This window comes from Brachyistius frenatus, unplaced genomic scaffold (genome assembly GCF_029030835.1).
Source record: "Brachyistius frenatus isolate BFR_SWC_R1_liver_20210118 unplaced genomic scaffold, ASM2903083v1 Contig_9, whole genome shotgun sequence".
In the NCBI taxonomy this organism is placed as follows: Eukaryota; Metazoa; Chordata; class Actinopteri; family Embiotocidae; genus Brachyistius; species Brachyistius frenatus.
The window spans coordinates 1,430,546-1,447,126 of NW_027210608.1; the positions used below are offsets into that span (position 1 = coordinate 1,430,546).

The window sequence follows — 16,581 nt, forward strand, 5'->3', positions numbered from 1 at the left end:
TTATTCAGTATCTCTTGTATTATATATAGCCGTACTTTCTTCTTTCTGCATTCAGAGCCTGGTGGTTGGACAGGTTCATTTGATGGATCTAATACATGGCACTTCCTTTTCAAGCATATTCCAAACCTCTAAATAGTTTTACATTTCTACTACATGCATGAAGTGTTTATGGTGAGGAGATGGCAGCACCGCTCAGTCTGTCGATCAGTTCTTAAGCACAAATTGGGATTTCCTTATTTCACCTTTCAAATATCCTCCCTATTCCCCATGTCGGTGCCCAGTGAACGGATTTGTGGTGTCACCTGGGGGTAGCAGCTTGGGCAAGATCATCCCTCCAAAGTCTCCTCCTCCTCTTCCTCCTCATGGGAACAGCCTGGTCGCTGCCTGCCGCAAGACCGACCTGCGAGTGGTCATCCCTCAGTCCAAAGGAATGATGCAGACACTGGTACGTGTGGGCTTGTTTTTATAATTAACACCTCAACAAAAGTCCTCATAAATTTTGGTAATGAAGAATAATATCCTACATTTTTTGTAAACTGATCCTGCATACATTAATTTACGTCCACTAGAGAGCAAAACCACCTTTTACCTACTTCTGAAGTAATCCATGCAAAGTTAGATCTAATGAAGTACATTAACACAAGCATCTTTAACTCCATCCCGTTAACACATCAAAGCAGAATTAGAAAGTGTTCTCGAGGACAACTCAAACATAGACTCTCGCTTTCTGAGTCATATTAGGATCCCGAACAGTACATGATGTGCTCCAAGCCTGAGGGATGCTGGACTCACACACGGACAGGGTGAATAGATGACGCAGACGAACAGAGTGACTCTCCAACTTTTCACAACAATTGGTTCGACACCGGTTTTTTTTTTTTGGTGGACTCATGGTTCCTTTAAAGAAGACAAGAGATTGGTGCCTAATTTAGTGAAGAATGGACTCCATTGCAGGAGCTGTCAGTGCTCCAACCAGGAATCCTCATTATGGTCTCTTTCAGTCAGTCTTGATTCAGCACTCCACTTTTCATCATTTAACAGCTATAATCAAAGGTCTCTAACCAGAAAGACATTTTACTAAATGTGCATCATGTCTGATGCTTCATGATAGAAAGCTGTGCATTGCAGGCTCTTAATAGCAGCTATCATCAACACTGAAATATATTCTATGTAATAACTCTGTCTGTGAAATAAGAAATAATTTGGTTGGACATCAAAATAACAAAGTTTGAGGTCTTTGATGATCACAAGAGCGTCATCTCTGTAGCCTCTGCTGACATTTACAGAAAGACCACAAGTGTTACTTGTGTGTAGTTTTGAGTCCATTGCTTTTTCACACAGACAGACACCTCCAAGGACCTTTTTGCCAGATTGAATTTAAATGAATTTAGATGAAACATCTAAAGTAAAATTCGGCCTTAAATTTTTGAAAGACAGCAGGCTGCTCCTAAAAAAAGACTGATAACATTTCTAGCAAACTGCCAAATCATCTCCTTTGTTGCAAAGGGAGTGCACACTCTCCGCAGAGGCTCCAGTTAGACTCACTACCACTAAAAATCGAATGCAGAAATAATATCCCGTTACATTTGAGTCACATCTCAAACTGTGGCGTAAGTAAATCCTCAGTACAAGAAGCTGCGGTGATTTGATGCACGAAATCTTGGTTTGGTAAAGTGCCTCTGAAGCCTGGAGAAGGAGTCAGTTTCTCCTCCTTCAGACTCTCCACTCTGCAGCTGTGCTGGGTCATTGAAGTTATTGATTTGCCCTTAACTCTCCTACTGTTGCCCTTCCCTACCACACTATGCTCAAACATGATGTAACGATTAGCAAACAATGGAAACGGAGACTTTTTTTTTCTTTTTTATGGTGACCGGGCGGCTCCATTACTCTGCTGGCTGCAGTGTCCAGGGGATTTTTACATTTTACTGCAATCCATTACTAAAAGGACCAAAAAGGAGTTTCTATTCTCTTTTGTTATAAGCATTAATGTGAAAAAAATATCTTTAACCCTGATGTAAGCATACGTAATGTAACAGTTTTATATACCGCACATATGAGAAGAAGAGACTTTTTATGAGTTGATTACAAATTAAAAGCACATTATGGGTATCTTTTAAAGTCTTTTATTAAGACTCAACAGTGTGTGACAAAATTTCTGGTAAAGTGACAAATGAATCAACATCCTTTCATCCCACATGTGGCAGTCAACACTGCCTCCACTCATCGTCATAATTCCTCATCATTTCTGCAGCAATTACTGGTGATCGCTGACAACAGGAGCGGTTAGCACGGTCTGTTTTAAGTCGTCTGTTAGTGTGTTACATGGGCTGACAGTGGTGGGAACCTGCATCATGGTTAAAAGCAGAACCATCATCCTGCTATGTCTTTTTAAACAAGCAGAAGAAAAAGTAGCTGCTCAGATGACAGCTTGTGTTTGTTTCTCTGTGTTTGCCAGTGCAGTAAAAGATGTTGCTCTGTGGTCAGACAGCAGCACCTCACTTTGATCACATTAAAACTGCCTTTCACTTCCTCCTCACATGAAAGTGTGTGCAGTTTGCTTTGTTTAAAGTGACATCAACAACTTCTTGAGATTCAGTTAACATTTTTACCTTGTTAGCTTCAACTTGGATTGTGTAGTGCATTAACTGTTGCTCACAGAGACAGGGATTCCACAGACAGCGCAGGGAAACAGGAAGGAAACAGTGCGATACTTCAGGCAATCATACTGGGTTGGCTTTGATAACATGTCGGTTTCAAACGTGCATCGGTTTGTTCACTGATCGTTTGTGAGTGTGTGTGTTCAGTGAATGACCTCGTTCAGGCTGATGTCACTGCTTACATTATCAGACTGGAACGCCAACAGCTCAGAGAGGAACAGCACAAAACTTCGAAGTGCTGCGTGACGTGTGTCGAGTTTTGATCTTTACCAACCAGACGCAAAGTGTGCTGAACCTAATTTAAGACATAGACTGATTAAGAGTGAATTACCTGCTCGCATTTGTTTTTGTTTTTTTATAATTGTTGAAACACTCAATCAAGTAAATAAGTGCTGAAGTTGTAGCAGAAGGCTTGATTAACAAATCTTAATTAACAAATGACTTTAAGGTCTTTGTCTTAAAGTGGATGTACAGGGGTTTATGAAACTGCCGTTGGTAGATTGGTGAATTTCTGATAGACTTCTGTTATACAAAACATTCAGTTTACCTGAGAAGGATGCTGAGCCCCATCAACTTTATGTGGAAGTTGGAGGCATTCTGGGAAATGTGGAAAATTAGGACGTAAAGGATGATTAAATGTGGCAGTTTGATTTAAATAAAGTGTGAATATTTGAGGTTTAACTTTTTCTTAAAAGGGAACCAGCATGTCTTCACCGTAGAAGGGTTTCACGGGAAAATGAGTTTATACTGACATCATGTGGTTGAAACACGGCATCATAAGTCCAGTTATACACAACCGTATAATTATAGTCAAACAGAGAAGTTTTTAAACTGTGTCTTTGTTTTTATTTCACAGAGCAACCAGAGGCTGAGCGGCAGTCAGTCCAGCCAGCCTCTCTCCACACCGGTGGTCTCCATCACCACACCCAGTCTGCCCCACCAGAGTCTGGTCTACTCCGGCATCAGCTCTGCCTACAACAATGGTACCTGATCATCACTGTTGGTGCCGTGTTGCTGTCATTAGTGAAACCCTTGTTGATCTGAAAATGCCACAACATGCCTAAAAGACATCTCTATTTAATTAACAGGTTACATTTTTGTTCACATGCTCTTAAATTACAAAAGACTGATGTATTTCAGTCACCTTCTTCTCTCTCTCTTCAAAAAATGTCTTTTAATTTTAGCATAGCTTGCTAATAGTGAGACCTTTTCGTCACTTCATGCTTCTAAAAAAAGTCTATTTAAGTGATGATTTGACTGAACAGGGCTGGTAGTATTCAGGCTGGCTGTATCTAGTCCAGCTGCACACTGTTATCACTGCACGGGTAGTTTTTCTGGATTTAATAACTAAAGCTGACCCCACACACTGGAGGATAATTGAGATGATTTTGGATCCGATTCTCACCTCCCAACAATCATTGGGAAGATTCAAATCTGGTGTGAACTGATTATCTACTCAAATGATGCCGTAGTGTGACGGATTTACTCTCATAATCTTCATCTTACACTCTGGATTGGAGTCTCCCTGACACACAGCCCAGAGAACAATAATATGAACATGTCGCGGCCTCCTTGTAGTTGTTGAAGTTCACAGAATGTGTAAAAACAACTTTTTTAATATTGGCAGGTTTCTTTCTCCGCTCCACCTGTGTTTTTAGAATAGGTTAGGACTTGAAAATCCTCTTTGTGCATCAGGCATAACGGGGCAAATCATACTTTCCTCACAGGCCCAGCTGGCATTTTGCTCTGATACATTTGAAACCTGTATTTTATGTTTGCTCAGGTTGCTCTTGTATAATAATAGATTTTGTTTGAGGATCTCACACAGTTAGGTCGTTTTCACAGCACTGTATCTGCTGTATACTGAGTACAGTATATTACTAAAATGTTAAATCATACTAAATTATATCATTTTACAATAACTTAAGATGAAGTGCAGGGTATTTAACCACATATGAAATTTAAAACAAACACGTTAGGTACACTAGAAAGAAAATAAGGTCCCCAGAGTACAACCAACAACAAACAGAAGGGAATTTTATGTGTTATTGCTAATCAAGGCTGACCTCATGAATGAGGTGTTAAAACAACACAAGAGAGGTTACAACAACTTTAGGAGTCACTGAACATGAGCGTAAACACAGTTGCAGCAGTGGTTAGGAGAAATAGGAAGAGCCGTACTTCTAATAACAGAGGGTGCAGTGACTGTCCTCTAAAAATGACACCATGCAGAATTTACACAACCTTTCTCTTTAAAAAAAAAAAAAAAAAAAAAAAAACCCAGATAACTTCCTCTGACTCACAAGGATGTCTAAGAGGAAAACCATCACTTCCAAAACAAACACACAAACTGTAAGATTAAACTTTGCTGAAAAGAAAAGAAAAGAAGCCAGATGATTATTGGTTATGTATTCTTTGGTCTGATGACACCAAAATATATTAGTTTGGATCAGATCCAGCATGTTTGGTGTAGATCTCGTCAACACTACCACAATGACTGTATAGTGGAGACTGAAACATGGAGGTGGGAATGCGCTTATATGGAACTTTGTGAGTGCAGAAGTAGTAGTGGAGAGGACATTTATAGATGCACTATTAATACAAGTTTGTATCCCCATCAACTGAATGAGAAGATGACTTCCAGTCTAAAAAAGAGGCAGAGTTTTTAAAGAAAGAAAAAGTAAAAACTGTGACTAATATGCATCCTGACTTGAATCATAGCTCTGGAGAATTTCAAAGTGGAAAGGAGAGCCAGAAAACTCCTCCAAAAGAGAACAGCTGAAAAGAGTCATCTGAACATATCCACAGATTTCTGTGAGAGACCGGCAACATTTATTATGTCCAGAAGGATCCAATCTGTCATTAAAAAAAAAGACAGATGTACTAAATGTAAGAAAAAACAACAGAATGGAATCTCACTCATGAATGTAATTAGCCCAAAGTTGAAATAACTGAGTTTTGTTTCATTGAGGTTGTACTTCAGGGCCTCTGTTTTCAATGCATTCTACCCTTACTGCTTGTTTTTGATTATACATAAGATCAAATACCCTACTGTTCAACTTGAAAGTAACACAATTCTACATGTAGATATGTATAATGATAGTAGGTCTTTTTAAATATACAGTTTTTTTTATCCAACACAGAAGTCTCCTCAGAAAGCTCATGTCAGTCTGCTTGGGTTAAAATAGCTTCTGTGTATGTGGACCATCACAGGACACTAACACTCTGCAGCAAACCACTGACAGTGAGCTAGTTTTAGGTGTATCTTACTGGAGCAGCTCGTAGGGGGAGTGTAAGCAAAGTTTCACTGCAGCTCTTGGAGACTGATGCTGAAGCTGCGACACGGCAGGTCGACACTGACTCAGTGTATCTGTCTAATGCTTTTTGAGTGCTGTCACGTGACACGCCGTCTCTCTCTCTGTCAGATTACTCCGTGAACAGTGCAGAGCTGTCGGGCTTCGGCTCGGCTGCAGGTCCCTCTCTGGGCTCCATGGCAGCATGGGAGCAGCACCAGCTCGGCTCCTTGGGGTGAGTACCTGACACAGTTTACATTTCTCTCCTCATGACTTGAAGGTTCAATGTTTCCCTGTTTGTTTACTCAGTTTTGTTTGTGGATGTATTTTATCTACTCTAAATGAAAAATGTGTAATAAAGATAGTCATATTTAAAGCAGAGGGGAAAAAAAGCCATAGGGAGTTGTTAAGAATCTGGTTATTGAGATGCAGCTAATTACTGAGGTAATAAACTGTAAATGACTCGCGTTCAGTGCTGGAGGAAATATTCAGATTCTTAATGAAGTTAAAGTAGTGCTTCTTATTATAGTTGGTTGAGTTTGTTTTTTTTGTTATAAATTTATGCTCATTTGAGTGGTTTACTGTATCAAAGTGTGATTTATTAAGCTCATTATATGTTTTACATGTAAAATCTTTTACAAACTTGTATCTAGCTGTCAAATAAATGAAATGGAGTGATAAGTACAATAATTGCCTCTTTACTGAGGCAGTGTAGAAGTATGAAACAGCATAAAATGGAAATACCCGAGTATAATTTAAGTACCTCACACTTGTTTTTAATTACAGTACTCATTTACATGGAAAGTTACTGTACACAATTTTCTGAATGAGCGAACCAAATGAAAAGTTTTCTTCTCTGTCCACATCAGTTAGTTTGACCACCAGGTGGCGCCTCCAGTCCACGTTCACAGCCTCAAACAAGCCTCCTCCTCCTCTGTCCCTCTGTCTGCAGGTTGGACAGCTCCAGTCTCTCCATCAACACCAACCACAACATCAACATCAAAGCCGAGCCCATCTCCCCGCCCCGCGACCACCTCAGCCAGTCCGGATACATGACCCATCCTCATGTCCCTCCTCATCCTCACTCATCCACCCGGGCAGAGATGGGGAGGTCCCCTGCAGACAGCGTAAGCTCGTCCTGCAGCTCCCACGAGGGCGGCAGCGACCGGGAGGAGCAGCAGCAGCGGCAGCGGCCGGACTTCCACTCGGTCGCTGCGAGCCGGTCAGAGGGTAGAGAGAGCCCGACGGTCAAACGGATGCGAATGGACAGCTGGGTGACATAAAGCCCTGAGTCACATGACGTCACGGCACCAGAGCAAAGACAGGATGGACACTGTTATGCAATTTATATGTGGATTTAATTGATGTGTTGTTAACTTTTCTTTAAATTATCTCTGTTCTTTGTTTTGTTTTTTTGTCAGGCCAATTTTTGGGAAAGGTTGAGCAACCTTAGTCTGAACGTCACTTTTTTAAACAACAATTAGCATCGCAGACTGATAATGAGGGTCCAACTGCAGTACAATCATTTATTTTCTTATCCAGTGGGATGCCCGTGCCCGTCTTGTGAGACCATGATTTTTGGCGGTAAAGCAGAGAAGTGCTCCTAAATGTCTCCCACTGGGTGTCAACCAATTCATTTCTGATCTTCTCAGGGTTTGAAACATTAAATGAGTGCAAAATTAAAGCAATACTCCCTCCACATCATCATCATCTCTGTTACACATCTTTGTATACAAAAAAAAAAAAAAACACTTATTTATATCAGCCAAAGCAGTATCCTGTTTTTTATGTTGTTTGTGAGTGTTTTTATATTGTGCACAGAATATTACAATATTTCATTCAGATTTGAAACTGAAAGCCATGGACACTTGTTCTGTATGTACTACCAAGATATGTCCTGTATATAGTATCTTTAATATATATCACTTTTGGTGTAACTATATTGTATTGTGCATTCTGTTTTATCTGCCTGAGCGAATGATGACATCTCCACCAGGATCTACAAAAGTATATTTCGGTGGGTGATTGCTATACTTGCAAGACGTTTCCCTTTCATTTCTCATCAGGTGCATGTTTACAGGATAAATCTGTAGTGTGAAGTACACTAGGCTGCACTCTCCTGAAAACAGCTCTCCAAACCAGAGTGAAAGGTAAATCCTCTTTATGCAGTATTTTCAATGAACGAAACAAATATAACTATAAAAAGTAGGCTGTTTGGCATACATGTATGTACCTGATCAAATCGACCAAAGTGATGAAGTGAGGTGAGAAGACATGAGGTCTTATGAGAGAAGATTAAATCTGCTTTATTAATCGGGTGAAAAACACACACCAAACCAAACACAGTCCCTACGAGCACGAGATCTCTAGTGTGTACATAATACTTAGATTGTCTTTAAAGATAGGAGCATTGTTGGCCTTCCACTGTCTTAATGAAGCCTGCAAACTAAATATGCAAACAGAAATTAGAGCAGTCAGTCACACCCTAATAAAGCGTTACACCCTTTGACTGTTCCTCTAAATACCTTTTATGCATTTTTTTTAAGGTTGTACATATAAACCTACCACAGATGAACATGAATTTAATTTCACTGAATAAATCCATGAATTAATGGACCCATTGAAATTCAGTGCTGAGAAAAATGACCCTCGCTGATGTCCTGTCTGAGACGAGAATTTACCGAGCAGCGAATGATTAAAGCGGAGAAACTGGAGCGTCTGGGTAAGTAAGAAGACCGCACACGTGCTGAGGAGTGCACAAGCTGCTGAGGCCTGACCACAGTGTCTCCTCCGAATGAGAGTGTGAATAGGAACTGTGTGGACTGATACAGCAAGGAAACATCTTCAATGATTACAGTATGTATGGGAAGGTCATCAGAGTACTTTAAAAAAAAAGTAATCCTGCGTTTCAGTGACACCAGTCACTAAAGAAGGCGTCTGGTATCTGGATGTGCAAATTAATGAGGCCCCCGTAAATGGAATTTTGGAAATTACAACTGAAAGGAATTATCCTGCATGGGATAATGCAAGGAAGGAAAATACAGGAACAAAATTCTGTTAAGAGGCAGTCAGGCTGTGTGAACATATAAAGCTGATGTTGAGAGCATCTGTATTTATTGTTTTGTATTAATTTAATAATTAGACTACACTAGCCGGCTACAAACAGGAACTATAGTTCACTGAGGATGAACTGAGTAAGTAAAAATATAATCTGTATGAAGTTGACCTAATTTATGTGTTATGTTGTAGAGAAGTGGAAGAAGAATGTACTCATCGGGGTGAGATGTGAATTAAATGGAGGAAGTTGAGGCTGATGTAACACTTGTGATGTGTAACATAGGCAATGATGCTAACTTAGTAATTAATCATGTGAAAACACATCACTGTAGAGTTATTTATAAAACATTTGAACGGATCATTTTGGTGATTAACTATATACTGACAGTTTGTGAATGTCATGATTACCATTAACATGTACCAATGGAATTTAGTCAACATGTTGTAGGAAAGAGGTCTGCAGAATTATACTAACTCAGATGAAGAGAAACCCACAAAAGCCTGAGTTACTGAGTACAATGAGGAGGGTTTGAGGATTCATGTATTAAATAGAGCAAACAGCTGTTTAAGGAAAGATTAGGTTTCCATGAGACAGAAAAGACAGCTCTTAGATGTACGGGAGACATATTGTAAGAGTATAGATTTGTGATTCAGCCCTACACGAAACTATCTGGGTCCTAAGAAGATTAAACTTCAGTGACCTCAGGTAAAGGTGCACCACAGTGTTTCCATTAGTTGACCATGCAACATTTTAAGTATGTATAATTAGTGTGTAACAGATTTTTCACCTACATTAATGTGAAGCCAAATTCAATAGGCTATGTGTATGGGAAATACTTTCAAGAAGTGAAAGGAGTCAAATAAATGTAAAAAATATAACACAATCACAATCCCTTGCTGTCATACTTTTGATGTAATTATGCCAGTCCAGTCAAGTTAAGGGAGTGATAGCCCACCGGAAAATGCGACTTTCAATTTCAAAAATAAAATAGACTTGAAATAGTTAATAGGAGCCAATTGAGTGAATTACAATTTCTTTTACTGGAATAAAAATGATATTTTTGTCTAAAGACTGACTGAAAGGCTGTGAGTCTAAAAACAGCAATATGTAGTTTTAAGAAAAAGACATATCTTTGAGACGCAACACACATGATTGTTGTTATATTTTAAGGCTGGTATAAAATACTGTCAGTTTGCCTATATATTATCTTTATTGTATTTTTTAATACTTTTCGCTACTGGGTGTTTCGTGCACGCGCTACCCGGAAAAGCCTTTATTTTGAAAAGCTCCGGAGCGGCCTTGTTGTGTCGCACTTGATTTTGTTTTTTTTTGACGCTATAGCTGAGAGGGGGGAAGTCAGTCAGAGCCGCACAATACGACCGATGTCTGGACCTGTTGGCGTCCCTTCTTCTAACCACGTTGTTCAGCAGCCATGAAGTGAATGACAAACACGTCGGAGGTTCCAAGCAGCGGGAAAAGGTAAATGTTATGTTTCATCCTGTATTTTCTTGGCCAGAAGCAGAAAGTTCCACGTGGTGGTCTCCGAGGTGGGCTCGGCCAGGTGAGTCCTCTTCCTTCCCGGAAACATCCCCCCTGGCGGGCAGGTGAGAAGTCCCCGTTTGAACTGTTGCCTCGTGGGATTTCTCCATGTCGTTACCTTGTGCAGAAGGCCCAGGTGGAACTCCGCTCAAACATGCGCCTATTTAACGTTTTTATTATATTTTATTTTTTTATTTTTTATTTTTTTTATTTTTTTATTCACGGTCTTACAAAGCTTTTGAAACACGATTTTATTTTTTTTTAAAGTTGTAATGTCGGTAAAAGTAAGCCAGTAGTTCGGCATTGATATCAAGTTAAAAGCGTGTCGGCAACAGCGCTGTTGAATCCCGCTCACATTGCTTCTAAAATGTCGTATTTGCAGGGTTGGTGCTTTTATTTTTATTTTTTTCAGATCCTATTAACACAGTTAAATGTTTGAGATATAATACTGTATGAAGAAATGCTGTCATTCATAATTTAATCTCTGACAACCTGCTATTATTGACATTCAATGTTTACTACCCACATACACTCAGGCTCCTGTTTATATTGACACAACAACTTTGAAGCTGGTAACTACAAATCGGAGATGTACTGGAGTTGTACTAATTTTTGTTGTTGCGTGTTGTCTGCAGTGAGTGTTAGACATACCCCACATCAGAGTAGGAAAACCACAAGCTGTGAAAGTCAGGAAGTAGCTTTCTTGTCTTGTTCTGACAAGACAGGGCTGCAATGCAGTTGCTCAATACATCCCACTCACTGAGGGGTAAACATAAAGCAACACTGTAAAAAGCCTCCATCACTGCGACCTGCAACAGTAGACTACTTTTAGTAGCTTTCTCCAAAAAGATGTGTTATTATGAGAACAATGTGTACAGCAGGTATTTTTTTTACAAAGATCATTTAAACATTGGACCGGTGCTTTTATTATCCGTTTCAGGAAAGAGGACCTCGTTGCCCGTTTATCTGTCAGATCTCTCCGGTCAGCAAAAGTGCTTTTATGTTTAACAACGGATTAACCCAGTATTGTTTTAAAACACTATCATCCGCTATTTGTGGTCTATCAGCCTTTTTGTAAAATCAGTGTCTCGTTTTTTGAAATGGAGGTGACCTCATTTGGAAGTAAAAATTCAAGTAAGGTTTTCTAATCGTCATCAGTACATGTGTCAGCAATGAAATAACAATGACTGACGCTTACTGTATCAATCAGATTACCTTACTACCTTGTACTTCAGACCTCCGTCTCTTTATTACTAACACACCCTGGCGTCAGTCACATTGCGACCTGCTCTTTGCATGCAAATTTCATTAAAGTAAAAAAGCGAGCATGACAAGGGAAACATCCATGAATAGCATGAATTTAGCTGCCATCCATAAAACGGGTATATTTTGAATAACTACACATTTTCCCAGTGATTATTGCCTTTGTATTTGTAGCAACACAATCTAATATGTATACTCAGTGACTGTACCAGCCTTTACAGCACTGCATCCGTTTAAACATTGTCTTTCTTGATACATTTTTTTTTATCCATACTGACACCTGATTTACGTTAGTGTGTGTACTTCTGTTGTCAATGGTCTTTTAATGTATGAATGTCACAACATTAGTCTGTTTTAGATGTTTTTTTTTTAATATATATATTACATGGGCTGTAGCTTAACCACTGTTCTCCTCTGTCCCCTATCCTTGCTTATAACTTTCATGATCAAAAGCTATTGACAGTCATTCTGTGTTTCCTTTTTTTGTCCCCTTGCATAACCGTTTAGCAGGGTTTTTTATTTGTATTTTTTTTATTTGCACTCTGACCTCTTGTTGCTTGTTTACTGTGAACCAGGGGGACTAATCCTGTTCTACAGCCAATCTCACTGAATGTTTTTTTTTTGTTGTTGTTTTTTTCCCGTAAAACAGTCAGATAAGTGAGATGGGTTCAGGGACAAGGTTGTCTGCAGCACAGATGGATGGTATCTCCTTGAACTGGGCTGGCTTTGCACTACAGCCTTCACTTGGACCCTGACTGGGCTGGCAGCAGGAATGTACCGTAGAAGTGATGGTAGAATCAGTGTATTTAACATAATTGGCACTTTAAACCTAAACTGTGTTATATATTTAAATCAGTTCTCCCCATGTAGAAAATAAAACTGAGGCTGAAGTGATTGTAATCGGATTATCTGTTGCATCCGGGTTAGCAGTTCATATAAAGACCACCTGGTTAAACTACCCCCAACTACTGATAGCTTGTAATGCTGTTTGATCCTGGAATATAAATTGATGCTCTAACTTGAGCCTTTGTAGTTAAACACTTCACAATAAAATGCAATGGTGAGAAAGAGATGCAGGCCATTAGCCCTTTAAGCAGTCATGCATAACTTGGTTGGTCTGCTGTGACCACTAGAGAAGTCATAGAAAGTAGATCAATGACATTCCAGTTTCATACTGGAGCAACAAGCTGCTGCTCCTTTCAGGAGCGTTTCTCTCTATATAAACCGCAAATTTCTTAAAAAAAACAAAAACAAAAAAAACTATCTACAGTTAGAACAATTATATTCTTAATGTTAGAAGCCAAATAAAACATTAAACAGAACACGTATGGCACCTGTCTTAACAGAAAAATGTTGACAATAGCTATAAAGGAAAGCCAGTAAAGGTGGTGATCTTTAACCTGCATGAAATGATTTCTTTTTTTTTGGCCATTTAGGAGCAGCAATAACAAACTGTGTACCATAAATTGTATTTAAAAGTGCACGTAGCTTCTGGGTCTGACAAGTGAGGTCAATGAGGAAGTGCCATAATTTGCAATACTGCCAAATGCCACTAGGGCTTGGTTCTAAAAAGCTTCTGGCTCCATAGACTCCCATTCAAATTATCCCATAAAATACAGTCAATTAAAACTGCAAGCAGTGATAACGGGCCCTCGCACTCTGTGCGCCGCCCCCCTGAAGCCGTCTCCCCGACGTGCAGCGCGCGAGGGATCACATATCCCCGATTAAAGTTGCTATTTTTGTCTCGTTTCCTGTCTCCAGCAGGGGGCGCTACGACTATGATGGAATATTACTATCAGGTGTCTTCAGGGCGGGACTGATATCAAAGATGTAATGTTTGAGGAAGATCGGAATATGTTCATAAAAGTTACAGTCAGTTGCAGGTTCATGGCGAGATGCTCAAAATGGCCACCACAACACGGTCACCGATCCACGAAAACAAATTCATGATGCCGAGACACTTTTCGGTCCATCTCAGTGTGATACACAAGTCCAACAGATTTGGTGCACGTAGGTGAAACTAGGTGCCGGAGCTGAAGTTTAGGGGACCACGACCACTCGCAAAACACATCAGATGTCTCGCCACGCCGGATGTATGTGACACGTTTCGTGAGGTTTCAAGCATCCTTTGACCTTAAACATCAACTTCCTGTGTCACGGCGAGGCATCCAACTTTGCCGCATCGTTACGGCGACGCTCGTTGACAAAGTCGAACGAATGTCTCAATATGTCATCAACTACATGTTCAGGTTATTGTGACCCGACTTTACGTTCATGGGATCAACCAGCTCGACGTAGAACGTGAAAGTATGAAAAGTGTCATTTCCAGTGGCCAACAGGGGGCGCTATGACTATGAGCGAATATTCCCCCACAGGGGTGTTCAGGGCGGGGCTGTTATCATACCTGTGATGTTTGGAGAAGGTCGGTCCATGTACATCAGATTTAAAGTCACTCGTAGTTTCATGGCGAGACGCTCAGAATGGCCGCCTCTTTACGGGCACACACATCGACGAAAACTAATTATTTTGATAAGATTTAATCCCAAACATGTTATCTATCCATAGAAACAAAATTCAAGTCGGTGCAACAAAATCCCTCGGAGGAGTTCGACAAAGTACAACATGTCAGAATCGCCCAAAATGGCGACTAAATAAAAAATGGTGGACTTCCTGTGGAGTTGACGTAATGGTGAATTTAGGTAAATGTGGGCGCCGGGGCATCTCTTCAGGGGGCGCTCTCGAGCCGTTTGGCCGCGCCCACTCGCGACTCCACTAGAATATGAAATTTTTCACCGGGAGACATACGTGTCTCCACTTTCATGAGTTTTTGAAAATGATAAAGCCTCCAAAAAGGAAAATCACTTTACGTAAGAATATTAACAAGGAACGAGAAAAGTAATTCCTTGAATAACAAAAGGGCTTTCGCACCATCGGTGCTCGGGCCCTAATAAATATGTTCCACTTGTCATAATGGTGCGATTCACTAAAGTCCCTCCTTCCTATTTGTTTTCTGTCAGTCCGTCTGAAAATCATCCCATCATTCATTAGATATCAGGCCTCAAAAAGCGCCAGGTATTGATGCGTTGCAGTCAGGTTTCTGCTGCAGGCGGACATAAAGTCATCGGGTTCCCAATCAGATTGAGTCAGATCCACCAACTTGCTCCTCCCCAGCTCCTCCAAATACGATCACCTCTGTGGTGTTTTTTTTCCCACGAGCTCTTTCTCTGAAAACGGATGCCTGCTGCTGCCGAAAACGATGTGCGCCATTGGCTCCGTCACTTAGCATCTGACTGGCGTAGCTGCCGTTGAGAAGAGGACCAAGTAAGGCCTCTTAACAGGATGTTGAAGCAGAGACGAACTAGATTTCTGTGTCTGTCCGAACGAGCACATGTCCAGCTGAACGGCAGTTAAACCGTCTGTCTGATCCGTCCAACGCGTGTCTGCCAGGGAGCCAATCGTCATGAAGCTTACTGTGTAGGCCTGTGTGATGGCTTACCAGCATGCACTGGGGCAAAAGAATTACCATTGTTGACAGTAGTTGCATCAGAAGATCCTCTGTGACAGACAGTCAGCCACGCAGCGGTAACACCAGCAGTAACACACTGCAGACCTCCACTCTCTCCTTCGCTGTTGGGTCAGGGATTAGAGTGTAACCTTTTTTTTACCAGCTGATCCCCAAACACACACCTCCTGCTGTGACAATGCTCTGCTCGGTACCTGCAAGTCAAACTGAGTCATCAAAAATAGTTGAATGTTTGACAAGAAAATGAAAGGGTGTGACCTTGGCATAAACACGCATTGAGCATGTGAGAAGTGTAACACTTAACACAAGAATACTGGAGGAGAGGTTGGACATTTTTTAAAATTTTTTTATATCACTTTGGCTTTAAAATTTTAAACCTGAATATTTTGTAACCATTTCAACAGCTGTTGAAACGGTTAGATAATGATAACGACTACACTTTGGATGAACTACAACAACCGTAAGTCATCACTTGAATAATAGAGAGAACCACCATCAGGCTTATAGTGGTCCTCGTCCTCTGTGTCTCCCACAGTTTCAGCGATCCACCATCTAATCCTCATATTTGGGTCACGCTGCAGTTTCCAATCTAAGCTGCAGATTTGGAAGTCATCGGTTTGCTCACTTTCTCAACACTAGAAGTAGAAATACATTGTTTTTGACTAATATCAGCAAAAACTACTTTTCACATCTGCAAACATTTATTTTGGAAATAATATGCAAGTGACAACTTAGGTTTGCTGTCAGTGTCTGAAATTAGGTGTCTCATAGACTCTCAACATTAAATGATATCCGTCATAACCTTTGTGAATTTTGTCACACCGCCCCTTGTCTTGTTTCTCGATCCGTCTCCTCCCTCTGTTCCCACACATCTCTTCATCAGCTGATAACAAGGCAGCAGTCTTCGGCTGCAGTTAATGACAATACAAACTGAGAAGCTGGTAAGAGGCTTACAGCAGCTGCTTGTTTTACAGAATCGGGTTTTGTCAGGAGCGCTGGGCAGGTCATGCTGCTGTTTGTATTGCAGCGATCATTCAGAGAGATGACGGCTTTAATAACACGCCACACGATGCTTTGTCCTCTCCTTCTTTGTACATTTCATTGTTAATGCATTAACTTAAGCAGTGGGTAACCTGTGAGCGAATGACGGATGACTCGGCCAAATATGCACACAAAAGCTGAAGGAACAAAGCATTAAACACGTTGTGGCTTCAGTCCACAAATGAGTTCAAGCAAACCTCTGAGCAG

At 40.5% G+C, this 16,581-nt stretch overlaps 2 protein-coding genes across 4 annotated transcripts in view; both read left to right on the plus strand.

Moving 5' to 3' along the window:
* Positions 1–8,374, plus strand: part of LOC138616176 (myocyte-specific enhancer factor 2A-like) — a 45,572-nt gene extending 37,198 nt beyond the window's left edge. For both annotated transcript variants that reach the window (XM_069690297.1, XM_069690298.1), the window contains 4 exons: positions 282–445; positions 3,514–3,640; positions 6,083–6,185; positions 6,903–8,374. In XM_069690297.1, the coding sequence (XP_069546398.1) occupies positions 282–445; positions 3,514–3,640; positions 6,083–6,185; positions 6,903–7,233 (725 nt within the window). In that variant the 3' untranslated portion in view covers positions 7,234–8,374. The remainder of the gene's footprint in view (positions 1–281; positions 446–3,513; positions 3,641–6,082; positions 6,186–6,902) is intronic.
* Positions 8,375–10,362: 1,988 nt separating this feature from the next.
* Positions 10,363–16,581, plus strand: part of LOC138616177 (multiple C2 and transmembrane domain-containing protein 2-like) — a 36,924-nt gene continuing 30,705 nt past the window's right edge. For both annotated transcript variants that reach the window (XM_069690300.1, XM_069690301.1), the window contains exon 1: positions 10,363–10,487. The gene's annotated coding sequence lies outside the window, so the exon portion shown is untranslated. The remainder of the gene's footprint in view (positions 10,488–16,581) is intronic.